This window comes from Lepidochelys kempii, chromosome 23, assembly GCF_965140285.1.
Source record: "Lepidochelys kempii isolate rLepKem1 chromosome 23, rLepKem1.hap1, whole genome shotgun sequence".
NCBI lineage: Eukaryota > Metazoa > Chordata > Testudines > Cheloniidae > Lepidochelys > Lepidochelys kempii.
The window spans coordinates 15,700,365-15,716,492 of NC_136402.1; the positions used below are offsets into that span (position 1 = coordinate 15,700,365).

The 16,128-nt window shown below is 62.0% G+C and overlaps 1 protein-coding gene across 1 annotated transcript; it reads right to left on the reverse strand.

Moving 5' to 3' along the window:
• Positions 1–5,427: 5,427 nt before the first annotated feature.
• On the reverse strand, positions 5,428–13,492 carry KCNJ14 (potassium inwardly rectifying channel subfamily J member 14). The gene is made up of 3 exons (XM_078850370.1): positions 13,433–13,492; positions 6,515–7,240; positions 5,428–5,955 (listed from the first exon to the last, which is right to left on the reverse strand). Exons 2-3 carry the CDS (start codon positions 7,139–7,141, stop codon positions 5,428–5,430), a joined length of 1,155 nt encoding a protein of 384 aa, XP_078706496.1. The 5' UTR covers positions 7,142–7,240; positions 13,433–13,492.
• Positions 13,493–16,128: the final 2,636 nt, after the last annotated feature.

Here is a 16,128-nt window from a genome sequence, read left to right on the forward strand (position 1 = left end):
TCCTCCCCCTCTGCTCCATACACCCCCCGTGACACCCCCATAGCCGCCCCTCTGCCCCATAGACACCCCCAGTGACACCCCCTCCCACCTCCTCCCCCTCTGCTCCATACACACCCCCCGTGACACCCCCATAGCTGCCCCTCTGCCCCATAGACACCCCCAGTGACACCCCCTCTGCCCTATAGACACCCCCAGTGACACCCCCTCCCACCTCCTCCCCCTCTGCTCCATACACCCCCCGTGACACCCCCATAGCCGCCCCTCTGCCCCATAGACACCCCCAGTGACACCCCCTCTGCCCCATAGACACCCCCAGTGACACCCCCTCCCACCTCCTCCCCCTCTGCTCCATACACCCCCCCGTGACACCCCCATAGCCGCCCCTCTGCCCCATAGACACCCCCAGTGACACCCCCATAGCCTCCCCCTCTGCCCCATAGACACCCCCAGTGACACCCCCAGTGACACCCCCATAGCCCCCCTCTGCCCCATAGAAACCCCCAGGGACACCACCAGTGACACCCCCTCTGCCCCATAGACACCCCCAGTGACACCCCCAGTGACACCCCCTCTGCCCCATAGATACCCCCAGTGACACACCCTCCCACCTCCTCCCCCTCTGCTCCATACACACCCCCCGTGACACCCCCATAGCCGCCCCTCTGTCCCATAGACACCCCCATAGACACCCCCAGTGACACCCCCTCTGCCCCATAGACACCCCCAGTGACACCCCCTCCCACCTCCTCCCCCTCTGCTCCATACACCCCCCCATGACACCCCCATAGCCGCCCCTCTGCCCCATAGACACCCCCAGTGACACCCCCTCCCACCTCCTCCCCCTCTGCTCCATACACACCCCCCGTGACACCCCCATAGCCGCCCCTCTGCCCCATAGACACCCCCAGTGACACCCCCTCTGCCCCATAGACACCCCCAGTGACACCCCCTCCCACCTCCTCCCCCTCTGCTCCATACACCCCCCCGTGACACCCCCATAGCCGCCCCTCTGCCCCATAGACACCCCCAGTGACACCCCCCCTCTGCCCTATAGACACCCCCAGTGACACCCCCTCCCACCTCCTCCCCCTCTGCTCCATACACCCCCCGTGACACCCCCATAGCCGCCCCTCTGCCCCATAGACACCCCCAGTGACACCCCCATAGCCCCCCCTCCCCCACAAACACCCCCAGTGACACCCCGTAGTCGCCCCCCTGCCCCATAGACACCCCCAGTGACACCCCCTCCCACCTCCTCCCCCTCTGCTCCATACACACCCCCCGTGACACCCCCATAGCCGCCCCTCTGCCCCATAGACACCCCCAGTGACACCCCCTCTGCCCTATAGACACCCCCAGTGACACCCCCTCCCACCTCCATCCCCTCTGCTCCATACACCCCCCGTGACACCCCCATAGCCGCCCCTCTGCCCCATAGACACCCCCAGTGACACCCCCATAGCCCCCCCTTCCCCACAAACACCCCCAGTGACACCCCGTAGTCGCCCCCCTGCCCCATAGACACCCCCAGTGACACCCCCATAGCCCCCCCTCCCCCACAAACACCCCCAGTGACACCCCGTAGTCGCCCCCCTGCCCCATAGACACCCCCAGTGACACCCCCTCCCACCTCCTCCCCCTCTGCTCCATACACACCCCCCGTGACACCCCCATAGCCGCCCCTCTGCCCCATAGACACCCCCATAGACACCCCCAGTGACACCCCCTCTGCCCCATAGACACCCCCAGTGACACCCCCTCCCACCTCCTCCCCCTCTGCTCCATACACCCCCCCATGACACCCCCATAGCCGCCCCTCTGCCCCATAGACACCCCCAGTGACACCCCCTCCCACCTCCTCCCCCTCTGCTCCATACACACCCCCCGTGACACCCCCATAGCCGCCCCTCTGCCCCATAGACACCCCCAGTGACACCCCCTCTGCCCCATAGACACCCCCAGTGACACCCCCTCCCACCTCCTCCCCCTCTGCTCCATACACCCCCCGTGACACCCCCATAGCTGCCCCTCTGCCCCATAGACACCCCCAGTGACACCCCCATAGCCCCCCCTCCCCCACAAACACCCCCAGTGACACCCCGTAGTCGCCCCCCTGCCCCATAGACACCCCCAGTGACACCCCCATAACCCCCCCTCCCCCACAAACACCCCCAGTGACACCCCGTAGTCGCCCCCCTGCCCCATAGACACCCCCAGTGACACCCCCTCCCACCTCCTCCCCCTCTGCTCCATACACACCCCCCGTGACACCCCCATAGCCGCCCCTCTGCCCCATAGACACCCCCAGTGACACCCCCTCTGCCCCATAGACACCCCCATAGACACCCCCATAGCCTCCCCCTCTGCCCCATAGACACCCCCAGTGACACCCCCTCCCACCTCCTCCCCCTCTGCTCCATACACCCCCTGTGACACCCCCATAGCCGCCCCTCTGCCCCATAGACACCCCCAGTGACACCCCCATAGCCTCCCCCTCTGCCCCATAGACACCCCCAGTGACACTCCCATAGCTGCCCCCCCATCCCATAGACACCCCAATGAAACCCCAGTGACATCCCCTCCCCCATAGCCACCCCCTCCTCCATCCTCCACCCCATAGACACCCCCATGGACACCCCCTCCTCTGACCCATAGACACACTCCCAATAACACCCCCTCCCTCCTCTGCCCCATAGCCACTCCCTCTGCCCCATAGACACGCCTCCCTCCTCCACCCTCTCTGTCCCATAGAAACCCCCATAGCCACAGTCTCCCTCCTCCACCCCATAGCCACCCCCTCTTCCCCATAGCCAGCCCCATAACCACCCCCTCCTCCCTTCTCCACCCCGTCTGCCCCATAGACACCCCCATGGACAGTCCCATAGACAGCCCTGCCATGTGCCCGTGAGGCCACCAGGGGGCGATCTGATCTCACTTGCGGGGGTCTCTGCGGGCTCCAAGGGGACCAGCCGGGAACCTAGCTTAGATCCAGGGGCCCCGTCTACCCCCTGGGCTGGGAAAATGGGGGTGAACCCCCCCCAGCTGCAGCTGTCTGTCCCTGGGCTATTCTGAGAAATGGCTATTTTGTGGGGGGAGGCAGAGCTCCCAGGGGTCTGAAATGACTCGGGGCTGGGGGGGGGGGGGCGGGGAGGACCACTGGCAGAGCTTTGGGGTGGGGAAGGGCTGGCCTAGAGGGGGGCTGTGGATCGGGAGTGAGGGGCACCTCCAGGGCTGGGGGGGTGGGACTAGCGGGGGGCTGGGGGTCGGCAGTGATGGGCTCCGGCAGAGCTGGAGAGGTGGCCTAGCGGGGGGCTGTGGGTGGGATTGAGGGGCACCGGCAGAGCTGGGGGGGCCTAGCGGGGGGCTGTGGGTCGGGAGTGAAGGGCACTGGCAGGGGCAGCTGGCAGCATCTGGCTGGCAGCCTGTGCCCCCATCGCCCTGCCAAGCCCTGTGTCCCTGATGACGAGGGAAGGACCAGGCTGGATGCCCAGGGATGGAATTAGCAGCTGGGGCTGGGGGGGGCTGGGGGAACAGCTGGCCGTGTCACCCCCCCACACACACACACTAATCCCCATCTCTGATCTCCTGCCCTCGGGCTCAGGAGGGGGGAGGGCTGGATTTGGACCGGGCCCCTTTCCCCGGGGTCACCCCTTGTTGCGGGGTGGGCCCGATCAGACAGCGCCGCCCCTCCCCCCATCCCATGACCCAAGATTAGGGGCACTCGAGGGGTTATTTTGGGCCTGCCCCTTATCGCCCGGACAAGGTGTGAGAGAGATGCCCGCGGCAGCGCCGGGCAGGGGCTGGAGTGGGTGCTGAGCACCGAGGTCCCCACACCCTGCCCCATGGATAGCCCAGGCTGGGGGAGGGGGATTGGCCCGGGCTGGGGGGACGGCGGGGGGGTGGTGGAAGGAGCCAGGCTGGGCGGTGTTAATAGGGCGCACTCTCCCCGGCTCGGGGGCCGGGATTAGTGATTGAAACTCTGTCAGCTTTAGCTGAGCTCCCAGACCTCCTCCAGCTTCCCTGAAACCCTCCATCAGCCCTCCCTGCATCCCTCCATCATCCCTCCTTCCCTCTCTCCCTCTCTCCATCATCCCTGCGTCCCTCCCTCCATCCCTCTATCAAACCTCTCTCCATCCATCATCCCTCCATCCCTCTGTCATCCCTCCATCATCCCTCCATCCCTCTGTCCATTATCCCTCTATCATTCCTCCCTCCCTCCCTTTATCATCCCTCTATCATCCCTCCATCCCTCCGTCCATCCCTCTATCATCTCTCCATCCCCCCTCCATCCTGTCTGTCATCCCTCCTCCATCCCTCAACTCTCTCCAAACTTTCCATCACCCGCCCCCCCCCCCCGCCGGGAATCTCTATTTCTAGTAAATGGGTTCTGCTGCTGGTTATTTTGGGCATCTGAGTCCTGGCCAGGAACCACCTGAACAGCCCCCGCCCGCCCGCTGCAGGGCTGGGGAGAGTGGGGGTCCCTGGGGTGGGGCTTCCGGGGGGGCAGCGTTGGCTGATGGCGTGGGAGGGACCCTGTGGGGGCAGCGTTGGCTGACAGGGGAATGCAGGGGGGCAGCGTTGGATGACAGGGTTTGGGGAGTCCCTGGGGGGTAGCATTGGCTGATGGGATGGAGGGGTCCCCGGGGGGCAGCATTAGCTGACGGGGTGGGGAGGGTCCGGGGGGGGCAGTGACACCCACCAAACCCCGTTCACCACCCAATAATCAGACGGAGCCAATTTCCCTCTCCAAATCCTCTTTATTTCTGTGTCACCAGTTGTCGCTTTGGGGCCATGTGGGGGGACAGACAGGTGGATGGACAGACAGGCGGAGTCAGGATCTGCCCAGTCAAGCTGGGGCTGCTCCTTCCATCCCAGCCCCAACAACCAGCCCCCAACGTCTGCCCCTCCAGCCCCCCAGGAACGGACCCCCCCCCAACAAACACCACCCGGGAACTGACCCCTCCCACACCCCAAGGAACTGACTCCCCCAAAACCCAGCTCACCAGGAACAACCTCCCGCCCAACAACCAGGCCCCCAGGACCTTCCCAAAACCCAGCCCCGAGAAACTGCCCCCCAACACCCAGCCCCCTAGGAATGGACCCCCCAACAACCAACCCCGGGAACTGCCTCCCCACCCCCCCAAGAACTGAACCCCCCTGACACCCAGCCCCCCAGGAACTGCCTCCCAGCCCCCCACCAAGAACTGACCCCCAATAGCACCCAGGAGCCAACCTCCAACCCCCAAGGGAACTGCCCCCCAGCCCTTCCAACACCCAGAAACTGACTCCCCCAACCTCGCCTCCCCCCCAGGAACTGACCCCCAACCCCAACCTCGCCTCCCCCCCAGGAACTAACCCCCAACCCCTCCCCATCCAGCCCCACGGAGCGGCGCCCAATGAGCCCCCTTCCCCGCAGGGGCCGTCCCATCACATCTCCGTGGCCCTGTGGCCGCCCGTGGCCCCGTCCTCCTCCTCCTCCTCCTCCGGCTGCTGCTCGCGCAGGGCCAGCTCGTTGACGTAGCAGAAGGAGGCGCGGGGGGCGCCGGCGGGGCCGGGGCTCTGCTGCCCCAGCTCCCGGGCGCTGCAGCGGGGGGTGCCGGGCACCGGGTAGGTGCGGTGGAAGTGGTGGAAGTCGACCTGGTAGCGCCCGCGGTGGCAACGGGCCAGGACGGGGGCGAAGCAGTGGCCCCAGAGCAGCTCGCCGGGCAGGTAGGAGGTGCGGCACTGCGTGGTCATGGCTGTGGCCTCCACCATGCCTTCCAGGATGGCCACCAGCTCGAAGTCGGCCCGGGCCAGCTGGGCCGGCCCCAGCCCGTAGAAGGGGCTGGTGTCGTCGATCCGGTGCACCACGGTGAGGGGCGAGACCAGGAAGAGGCGGTCGGTGCCGCTGTCGAAGCCCACGTCCACGTCCCGCTGGTCCAGGGGCAGGAACTCGCCCTCGGGGGTCACGCGGGGCTGCGGGGTGGCGACGGGGCGGGGGGGTTAGTGATGGGACGGAAGCGGGGAGACCCACCCCCCACCCTGTCAGCTCCCCGTCCTCGGCCACTGGAGCCGTATCCCTGCCCGCTTCGGCCCCCTGACCCCACTCCTCTCCCAGAGCCGGGGAGAGAACCCAGGAGTCCTGGCTCCCAGCCCCCTACCACTCCAACCACTAGACCCCACTCCGCTCTCAGAGCCGGGGAGAGAACCCAGGAGTCCTGGCTCCCAGCCCCCTCCCGCTCCAACCACTAGACCCCACTCCCCTCTCAGAGCTGGGGAGAGAACCCTGGTGTCCTGGCTCCCAGCCCCCTCCTGCTCTAACCACTAGACCCCACTCCCCTCCCAGAGCTGGGGAGAGAACCCAGGAGTCCTGGCTCCCAGCCCCCTCCCGCTCCAACCACTAGACCCCACTCCCCTCCCAGAGCTGGGGAGAGAACCCAGGAGTCCCGGCTCCCAGCCCCCCCCCCGGCTCTAACCACTAGGCCCCACTCCCCTCCCCGAGCCCTCGCCCCCCCCCGCGCCCGCCGGCCCCCACCTGCAGCAGCTGGGCGCGGACGTGGGCCTCCACCAGGTGGCTGTGGCGCAGGTTGGCCACGCGCCACATGAGGCAGAGCTCGCCGTCCCGCAGGGCCACCACGGCGCAGCGGCTGAACAGCAGCGTCTGGTTGCGCTTCTTGGGCCTGGCCACCTTGGCCACGATGGCCCCCAGCAGGAAGGCGTCCAGCAGGCAGCCGGCCACGCACTGCAGCCCCACGGCCAGCACGGCCGCCGGGCACGCCTCGGTCACGCTGCGCGAGCCGTAGCCAATGGAGGTCTGGGTTTCCAGCGAGAGCAGGAAGGCGCCCAGCAGGCCGGTGACCTGGGTGAAGCAGGGCGGGCGCGGGGCGGGCGCGGGGCCCAGGTCGCCGTGCAGGGCGGCCACCAGCCAGAAGGCCAGGCCGAAGAGCAGCCAGGAGAGCACGAAGGCCAGGGAGAAGAGCAGGGCCAGCCAGTGCCAGCGGGCGTCCACGCAGGTGGTGAACAGGTCGCCCAGGTACCGCTGGCTCCTCTCCCCCAGGTTGACGAACTCCACATTGCAGTGCCCGTCCTTCCTCACGAAGCGGCTGCGGCGGGGGGGCCCCCCGTCCTCCTCCTCCTCCTCCCGCAGGGGCTCCGGCCCCATGGCCCGGGAGGCCCCCCCCGCCCCGGCTCGGTGCCTCGGCGGGCGCGGGGCGGTTAGCGGGAGACGGCGGCTCGGGGCGGCCCCGGGGTCCTGCCCAGCCTGGAGGGGGCGGGGGAGAGAGAGATGGAGGGGCAGGGTTGAGGAGAGGGGGGTCGTGGGGCTCTGGGGGGGGATGGCAGGTGGCCAGGGCAGGGGTGTGACATGGGGCACGGTGCCCCGCTCTCCCGGATCAGCCCCATCTATCCCGGTATCCTGCCTGCCAGACCCATGGGCCCATCTACCCCGGTATCCCGCCCCATCGCTGCCCCCCTGGATCAGTCCTCTGGGCCCATCTACCGCAGTGTCCTGCCCCCTCCGTGCCCCCTGGATTAGATCCACGGGGTCATCTATCCCGATATCCCACCCCATCCCTGCCCCCCTGGATCAGTCACACAGGCCCATCTGCCCTGGTATCCTGCCCCCCTGAATCTGGTCCATGGGCCCATCTACCCCAGTATCCCGCCCCTTCCCTTGTCTAAGAGGGAATCAACAGACAGAGCCAGGGAGAGAGGTGTGGGGTGGGCTTAAACAGGAGTTTGCGGGTGCACAGAATAGTCCCTGGGGGGTTCTGAGAGCTGTGGAGGGAAAGAGGCCCCAGAAAAGGGAGGGGTTTTGAGAGACACCCCCCGCCTCAGGACCCCATGCTCAGGTCTGGCTTCCTAGGGTGTGTCTTCCCACAAAAGGCAAATTTATCCCCACCATCGCCATCACCAAGCAGGGACATGGTTCAGTATAACGTCCCCATTCTCCACAAGGGGAAACTGAGGCAGGGATTTGCCTAACACCATACAGCAAGGGAGCCAGAAGTGTCCTGGCTCCCAGCCACACCCCCCCTCCACTGTCCTAACCCCACTCCCCTCCCCAAGCTAGAGGTCAGGCCCAGGATATGACTCTGCAATGAGAATTTGGCAGGGGAGAGGGGCGGACACGTGTCTAGAGACCCCCCGCCCCCCTAGCAGGGACCTGGAATTGCCCTGAGCCATTCCCCCGATCCCACAGCCGCCACCACCCCGTCCCGTCCCCCACACTAGCTTTCGCACAGCAGAGGGGAGGGGGAGGGTTGTAAGTGGCATTTCACAACAAAGTCAGTATCTAATCTCTGGCAAGGGATCCAGCCCCTGCCAGCCCCCTCCCCCAGTCAGTCAGTCCCCTGCCCTGGGGTCAGTGCCCCCTAGAGGAGAAAGGCCCCATGCCCCATTCCCTGCCCCCTGAGCCAGCCAGTCCCTGCCCTGGGGCCGGTACCCCCTATTGGGGAACATAAGAACGGCTATACTGGGTCAGACCAAAGGTCCATCTAGCCCAGTATCCTTTCTGATGACAGTGGCCAATGCCAGGTGCCCCAGAGTGAATGAACAGAACAGGGAATCATCAAGTGATCCATCCCCTGTCACCCATTCCCAGCTTCTGGCAAACAGAGGCTAGGGACACCATCCCTGCCCAGCCTGGCTAATAGCCATTGATGGACCCATCCTCCATGAACTTATCTAGCTCTTTATTGAACCCTGTTACAGTCTTGACCTTCACAACATCCTGTGGCAAGGAGTTCCACAGGTTGACTGTGTGTTGTGTTAAGAAATACTTTCTTTTGTTTGTTTTAAACCTGCTGCCTATTCATTTCATTGGGTGACCCCTAGTTCTCGTGTTACGAGAAGGAGTAAATAACACTTCCTCATTTACTTTCTCTACATCCGTCGTGATTTTATAGACCTCAATCATATCCCCCCTTAGTCGTCTCATTTCCAAGCTGAAAAGTCCCAGTCTTATTAATCTCTCCTCATTTGAAAGCCATTCCAGACCCCTTATCATTTTTGTTGCCCTTCTCTGAACCTTTTCCAATTCCAAAATATCTTTTTTGAGATGGGGCGACCACATCTGTACGCAGTATTCAAGGTGTGGGCGTACCATGGATTTACATAGAGACGATATGAGATTTTCTGTCTTATCATCTAGCCCTTTCTTGATGATTCCCAACACTCTGTTCACTTCTTTGACAGCTGCTGCACATTGAGTGGATGATTTCAGAGAACTCTCCACAATGACTCCATCATCTGGACCCATGGAAAAGAAGCCCTTGAGGAATTCCACCATGATTTCAACAATTTCCATCCCACCATCGACCTCAGCCTGGACCAGTCCACACAAGAGATCCACTTCCTGGACACTTCTGTGCTAATAAGCAATGGTCACATAAACACCACCCTGTACCGAAAACCTACTGACCGCTATGCCTACCTACATGCCTCCAGCTTCCATCCAGGACATACCACATGATCCATTGTCTACAGCCAAGCTCTACGATACAACTGCATTTGCTCCAACCTCTCAGACAGAGACAAACACCTACAAGATCTCTATCAAGCGTTCTTAAAACTACAATACCCACCTGCTGAAGTGAAAAAAACAGATTGACAGAGCCAGAAGAGTTCCCAGAAGTCACCTACTACAGGACAGGCCCAACAAAAAAAATAACAGAACGCCACTAGCCGTCACCTTCAGCCCCCAACTAAAACCTCTCCAGTGCATCATCAAAGATTTACAACCTATCCTGAAGGATGACCCATCACTCTCACAGATCTTGGGGGACAGGCCAGTCCTCGCTTACAGACAGCCCCCCAACCTGAAGCAAATACTCACCAGCAACCAGGCACCACACAACAAAAACACTAACCCAGGAACCTAGCCTTGCAACAAAGCCCGATGCCAGCTCTGTCCACATATTTATTCACGTAACACCATCATAGGACCTAAGCACATCAGCCACGCCATCAGGGGCTCATTCACCTGCACATCTACCAATGTGATATAGGCCATCATGTGCCAGCAATGCCCCTCTGCCATGTACATTGGCCAAACTGGACAGTCTCTATGCAAAGGAATAAATGGACACACATCTGACATCAGGAATCATAACATTCAAAAACCAGTCGGAGAACACTTCAACCTCCCTGGCCACTCAGTAACAGACTTAAAGGTGGCAATTTTGCAACAGAAAAGCTTCAAAAACAGACTCCAAAGAGAAACTGCTGAGCTTGAATTAATATGGAAACGAGAGCCCATTAACTTGGGTTTGAATAGAGACTGGGAGTGGCTGGGTCATTACACATATTGACTCTATTTCCCCATGTTAAGTGTCCTCACACCTTCTTGTCAACTGTCTAAATGGGCCATCTTGATTATCACTACAAACGTTTTTTTCTCCTGCTGATAATAGCTTCTCTTAATTAATTAGCCTCTTACTCCACCTTTTCATGTTCTCTGTGTGTATATATCTATCTTCTGACTATATGTTCCATTCTATGCATCTGATGAAGTGGGTTCTAGCCCACGAAAGTTTATGCCCAAATAAATGTTAGTCTGTAAGATGCCAGAAGTACTCCTCGTTCTTTTTGCTGATACAGATGCAGCCGCTGAAGTGGGCTGTAGCTCATGAAAGCTCATGCTCAAATAAATTTGTTCGTCTGTAAGGTGCCAAAAGTCCTCCTTTTCTTTTTGTGGATACAGACTAACACGGCTGCTACTCTGAAACCTTTCTTGAGGGGTAACAGGTAATTTAGACCCCATCATTTTTATATGCATAGTTGGAATTAAGCTTTCCAACGAGCATTACTTTGCATTGATCAACATGGAATTTCATCTGCCGGTTTGTTGCCCAGTCACCCAGTTTCGGGAGATCCCTTTGTAGCTCTTCGCCGTCCGCCTGCGACTTAACTCTCTTCAGTAGTTTTGTATCATCTGCAAATTTTGCCACCTCACTGTTTACCCCTTTTTCCATGGGGTCCCCCCTGTCCCATTCCCCACCCCTCTGAGGCAGCCGGTCCCCTCCTTGGCCCCCACATTGAGTTTAATCTGGCTAAACTTTCTCCCTGGGCCCATCTTCCCCCACCCCCCCAGCTCCCAGGCCAGGGCTGAGCGCCCCATAGGTGGGAGGAGGGCAGGAGGGATGGAGCAGGGGCCAGTCTATGTCCCCCCACCCACTGCAGGAGCTTGTGGCCTGAAGCAACGGCTCTGATCAGCCGCCCCGAGTGACCAGGGCAGGGCACCTCCCCCTGGCCAGCCCAGATCTGATGGGTGAGCTAGAGGGGAGCACTTACGCTGGCATGGCTGAGGAAGGTGGGGTGCCCAGAGCCTCTGGCGTGGGGAGGGGGGACCCTGGTGTGGGAGAACAGGAGGGGGGCTGGGCATGGCGAGCACCAGCCTCACGGGCCCATCTACCTGGTACCCCACCCCCTCTCCTGGCCCCCTGGGATCAGCCCCATTGGCCCATCCACCCTGGTACTCCGCCTCCCAGGGAACCTTCTAGCCTGGGATCCCTGCCAGTGGGGCTGACCCCCGCCCCGCCAGGCCCCATAACCCCCGCAGTGCTGGGGAATTGGTTACGTGAGCAGTCCCCAGATAAGCCGGGCAAGTGCCCCGCGCCCCACAGCAAACGAGAACCCCACAGAGTCTCTGCTGGTCTGAGCTGGGGGGAGCCTTTCCCTGCCCCACATGTGGTGGCTGCTGGGACTGTGAGGGGCTGGGCAAGGAGCAACTGGCACTGCAGCACCCCCTCACAGCCTCCCCCGCCCCTCTCATTCAGCCAGCGCCCCCCCAGAACTGCCGCGGAGGGGCGGGGGCGGGGCAGTGCCAGGAGCGGCCTCCAGGCTCTGTCCTTGAGCTGCCGGCTGAAGGACATTTAGCGAAACCAGGCCGGTCCCTGCCGGATCTAGGAGGCCCTGCCCGGCGCAGTGGGGGGTCGCGTCACGGGAGGGAGGCCCCAGGCCCCTGCCCCATCTTGAGGCTGGGGGCAGCAGCACGTTGGTGGCCACACTAAATTGGTGGTTGTATCCCCCTCCCCTGCCCCCCTGCTGGCACCCCATTGGCCTCCTGTTCCCTTCTCCCCACGGGGATCCCTCCCATTGGCCCCCAACCCCCAGCCTGCCCAGTGGATCCCTCTCCCCCCCCCACCCTCATTGGCTCCCAATCCCTGCTCCCCCATTGTCCATCCACACCCCCACCCCCCGCCTCAGCCATCCATCTATCTCCATCCACCCCTCATCCATCTATCCCCACACACCCCTCATCCATCTATCCCCATCCACCCTCATCCATCTATCCCCACACACCCCTCATCCATCTATCCCCACACCCCTCATCCATCTATCCCTATCCACCCCCATCCATCTATCTCCACACACCCCTCATCCATCTATCCCCATCCACCCTCATCCATCTATCTCCATCCACCCCTCATCCATCTATCCCTACACATCCCTCATCCATCTATCCCCATCCACCCTCATCCATCTATCCCCACACACCCCTCATCCATCTATCCCCATCCACCCTCATCCATCTATCCCCACACACCCCTCATCCATCTATCCCTATCCACCCCCATCCATCTATCTCCATCCATCCCCATCCATCTATCCCCATCCACCCCTCATCCATCAAGCCCCATACTCCTCTGTCGAGCTAGCTATAAAACCTTCCTCCCATCAAAAACCTATAGTCCATCCATCCCCCCACATCTCCCATATCCATCCGTCCCCACACACCTCATCCATAGATCCATCCACCCTCCCCACACATCTTCTACCTCTCCATCCATACATCCATCCCCCAGACCTGATCCATCCGTCCCCCTCCACACCTCATCTGTCCATCCATCCATCCCCCACATCTCCCATATCCATCCACCCCCACACAACCCTCTAGCTCTCCATCCATCCATCTGCCACACCTCATCCATCTCCCATATCCATCCACCCCCACACAACCCTCTAGCTCTCCATCCATCCATCTGCCACACCTCATCCATCCATCTATCCATCCATCTATCCATCATCCCCCACACACCTCAACCATCCATCCATCCATCCTCCACACACCTCATCCGTCCATCCATCCCCCACACCTCTCCATCCACCCCCACATACCTCATCCATACATCCATCCACCCTCCCCACAAACTCCTTCTAGTTCCCCATCCATCCTTCCCCCAGACCTCATCCATCCATCCCCCCACACCGCTCCCTCTAGCCATCCATCCATCCCCACACACCCCTGTGTCCATCTCTCTTGGGCATTTATACCTGCCTGGTCCCTGGTGGTCTCCTTGTCATCCCCAGTGGGGACGGCTCCGATCCTGCCCCACGCCCTGGGGCAGCGATGGACCTGGCAGGGGCACGGGGGGTCAGGACACCCGATGGAGTGGAACCAGCCCCAGTGCCCCTGTTTCTACCACAGGCTCCCCAGCCAGGATCCCCTTACCTGTCCGAGATCAGACTTCCCTTCATCTCTCCGCTGGTGCTGATCCCTTCCCTTCTTTCTTGCTCTCCCTCCTTCCCCCCCCTTTCCCCTTTCCTTGCTTTTCTCTCACTCCTTCCAGAGACTTTCTCGCTCCCTTCTTCTTGTTGAAGTCGGATGGTCTGGCTGGGTCTTGCTCTCTATCGCTGTGTCACACTCACTCGTTCCTCCCCCCGCCCCCCACCCCCCCACACACACGTGGGAGTTGCAGACACTTGGCCCCTGGCCCGGCCCTGGGATGAGCTCGCTAAGCTGGGGGGTGGAAGGGTGCGGCTGGGGGGGGGGGGGGGGAAGAGAGGGAAGCTGCCAAGTCCCACCCCCAGCTTGAGCAGGATTGGCCACGCCAGCTGCCAGTCTGCATCTGGAATCTGGTTGTAGGGTCGCTAGAGTGAGTGAATGTGTCAGAAGAAAGAAAGAAAGAAAGAAAGAAAGAAAGAAAGAAAGAAAATAAATTCCTCCTTCCCTTCCAACCTTTATCACTTCTTTCTTTCCATCCCTAGCTCTTTTTTTGTTCTTTTCCTATCCCCAATTTATCTTTCTTTCTTTCTTTCTTTCTTTCTTTCTTTCTTTCTTTCTTTCTTTCTTTCTTTCTTTCTTTCTTTCTTTCTTTCTTTCTTTCTTTCTTTCTCTCTCTCTCTCTCTCTCTCTCTCCCCCCCCCCCCCCTGCTGCTGCTCTGGCTGCCCGGCTGAGAGCAAAAGGCGAATCAATGGATGGAAAGTGCTCCCAGGGGACGGGCTGCATCCTGCGTCGGCTAAACGTCCCAGGCCCCGCTCACTCCTCGGATCGATGAATCGCGGCCCACGGCCTCGCTGCTACCAGAGCCCCACGCCCTGCCTGGCGCCGAGAGGCTTCTGGGGTGGGGCGTGGGGGCTGGGTATCCGGGGACCCCTCGCCCGGCGCTGAGATGCGGCCCCCTCTGGGGTGTGACGCGGGGGCTGGTTATCCGGGGACCCCTCGCCCGGCGCTGAGATGCGGCCCCCTCTGGGGTGGGACGCGGGGGCTGGGTATCCGGGGACCCCTCGCCCGGCGCTGAGATGCGGCCCCCTCTGGGGTGGGGCGCGGGGGCTGGGTATCCGGGGACCCCTCGCCCGGCGCTGAGATGCGGCCCCCTCTGGGGTGGGGCGCGGGGGCTGGGTATCCGGGGACCCCTCGCCCGGCGCTGAGATGCGGCCCCCTCTGGGGTGGGGCGCGGGGGCTGGGTATCCGGGGACCCCTCGCCCGGCGCTGAGATGCGGCCCCCTCTGGGGTGGGGCGCGGGGGCTGGGTATCCGGGGACCCCTCGCCCGGCGCTGAGATGCGGCCCCCTCTGGGGTGGGGCGCGGGGGCTGGGTATCCGGGGACCCCTCGCCCGGCGCTGAGATGCGGCCCCCTCTGGGGTGGGACGCGGGGGCTGGGTATCCGGGGACCCCTCGCCCGGCGCTGAGATGCGGCCCCCTCTGGGGTGGGACGCGGGGGCTGGGTATCCGGGGACCCCTCGCCCGGCGCTGAGATGCGGCCCCCTCTGGGGTGGGACGCGGGGGCTGGGTATCCGGGGACCCCTCGCCCGGCGCTGAGATGCGGCCCCCTCTGGGGTGTGACGCGGGGGCTGGGTATCCGGGGACCCCTCGCCCGGCGCTGAGATGCGGACCCCTCTGGGGTGGAGCATGGGGGAATACTGGGGCCAATAAACGCTCCCCTCTCTTTTTCTCTCTTTCTCTGACCCTCACGCTTTGACTCCCGCCGGAGCCAGGCCTGCAGCTCTGCAGGGGGCCCGGCGTGGCCCAAACCTGCTCCCGAGACCCAGGCAGTGCAAGGCCCTAAGTCTCTGCCCTGGGTTGTGCCCGGAGCCCTGCGGTCAGCAGGCGGCTGTCTCCCTCCTGTGGGCAGATGGGGGATTGGCAGCCACCTGGGTGGGCAGCTTCCCCCTTCTCCTCCCTGCGCCCCATTTCCTAAGGGGAGGGGGCGGGGGTTAATTTCCCCCCCTTGCAGAGTGGGGGCTCATAGGAGTTGTAGTTTTAGTCTGGGGGGGGGGTGGGCTGAATTAGAGTCTGGCTTCCTTGTGAACCCACAGCCCCACACCCATAGAGCCCCCCCCCACACCCATACAGCCCCCTCCCCATGCCCATACATCTTCCCAGGGAGTGGATCTGGACAGGCTGCTAGGAGATGGCTGGGGGGACCCTACAATAACAAACCGGCATGTGTGTATCCCCCTGTCTCCAAGAGACCCTACAATGACAAAACAGTCTGTACAATCCCTTGCTCCCAAGAGAACCTGCAATAACAAAGCAGCCCGTGGGAGACCCTACAATAACAACCCAAAAGCTCCAAACCCCCCGCAATAAGAAACCATTCTGTACACAAACCTAGGCTCCTGAAAGACCCTACAATAACAAACCAAACTGTGAGCAACTCCCGTGCTTCTGAGTGACCCTACAATAACAAATCGGTCTGGGAGCAAGTCCAGTGTCTCTGAGAGACCCTACAATAACAAATCGGTCTGGGAGCAAGTCCAGTGTCTCTGAGTGACCCTACAATAACAAATCGGTCTGGGAGCAAGTCCAGTGTCTCTGAGAGACCCTACAATAACAAATCGGTCTGGGAGCAAGTCCAGTGTCTCTGAGAGACCCTACAATAACAAATCGGTCTGGGAGCAAGTCCAGTGCTCTGAGAGACCCTA

Bases quoted from the DNA above. Each gene is read 5' to 3' on its own strand.
- KCNJ14 (XM_078850370.1), bottom strand. From the start codon at position 7,141: ATGGGGCCGGAGCCCCTGCGGGAGGAGGAGGAGGAGGACGGGGGGCCC. The intron at 5,956-6,514 runs GTGGGGGCCGGC...GCCACCCCGCAG, and splicing joins TCCGCGCCCAGCTGCTGCAG to CCCCGCGTGACCCCCGAGGG.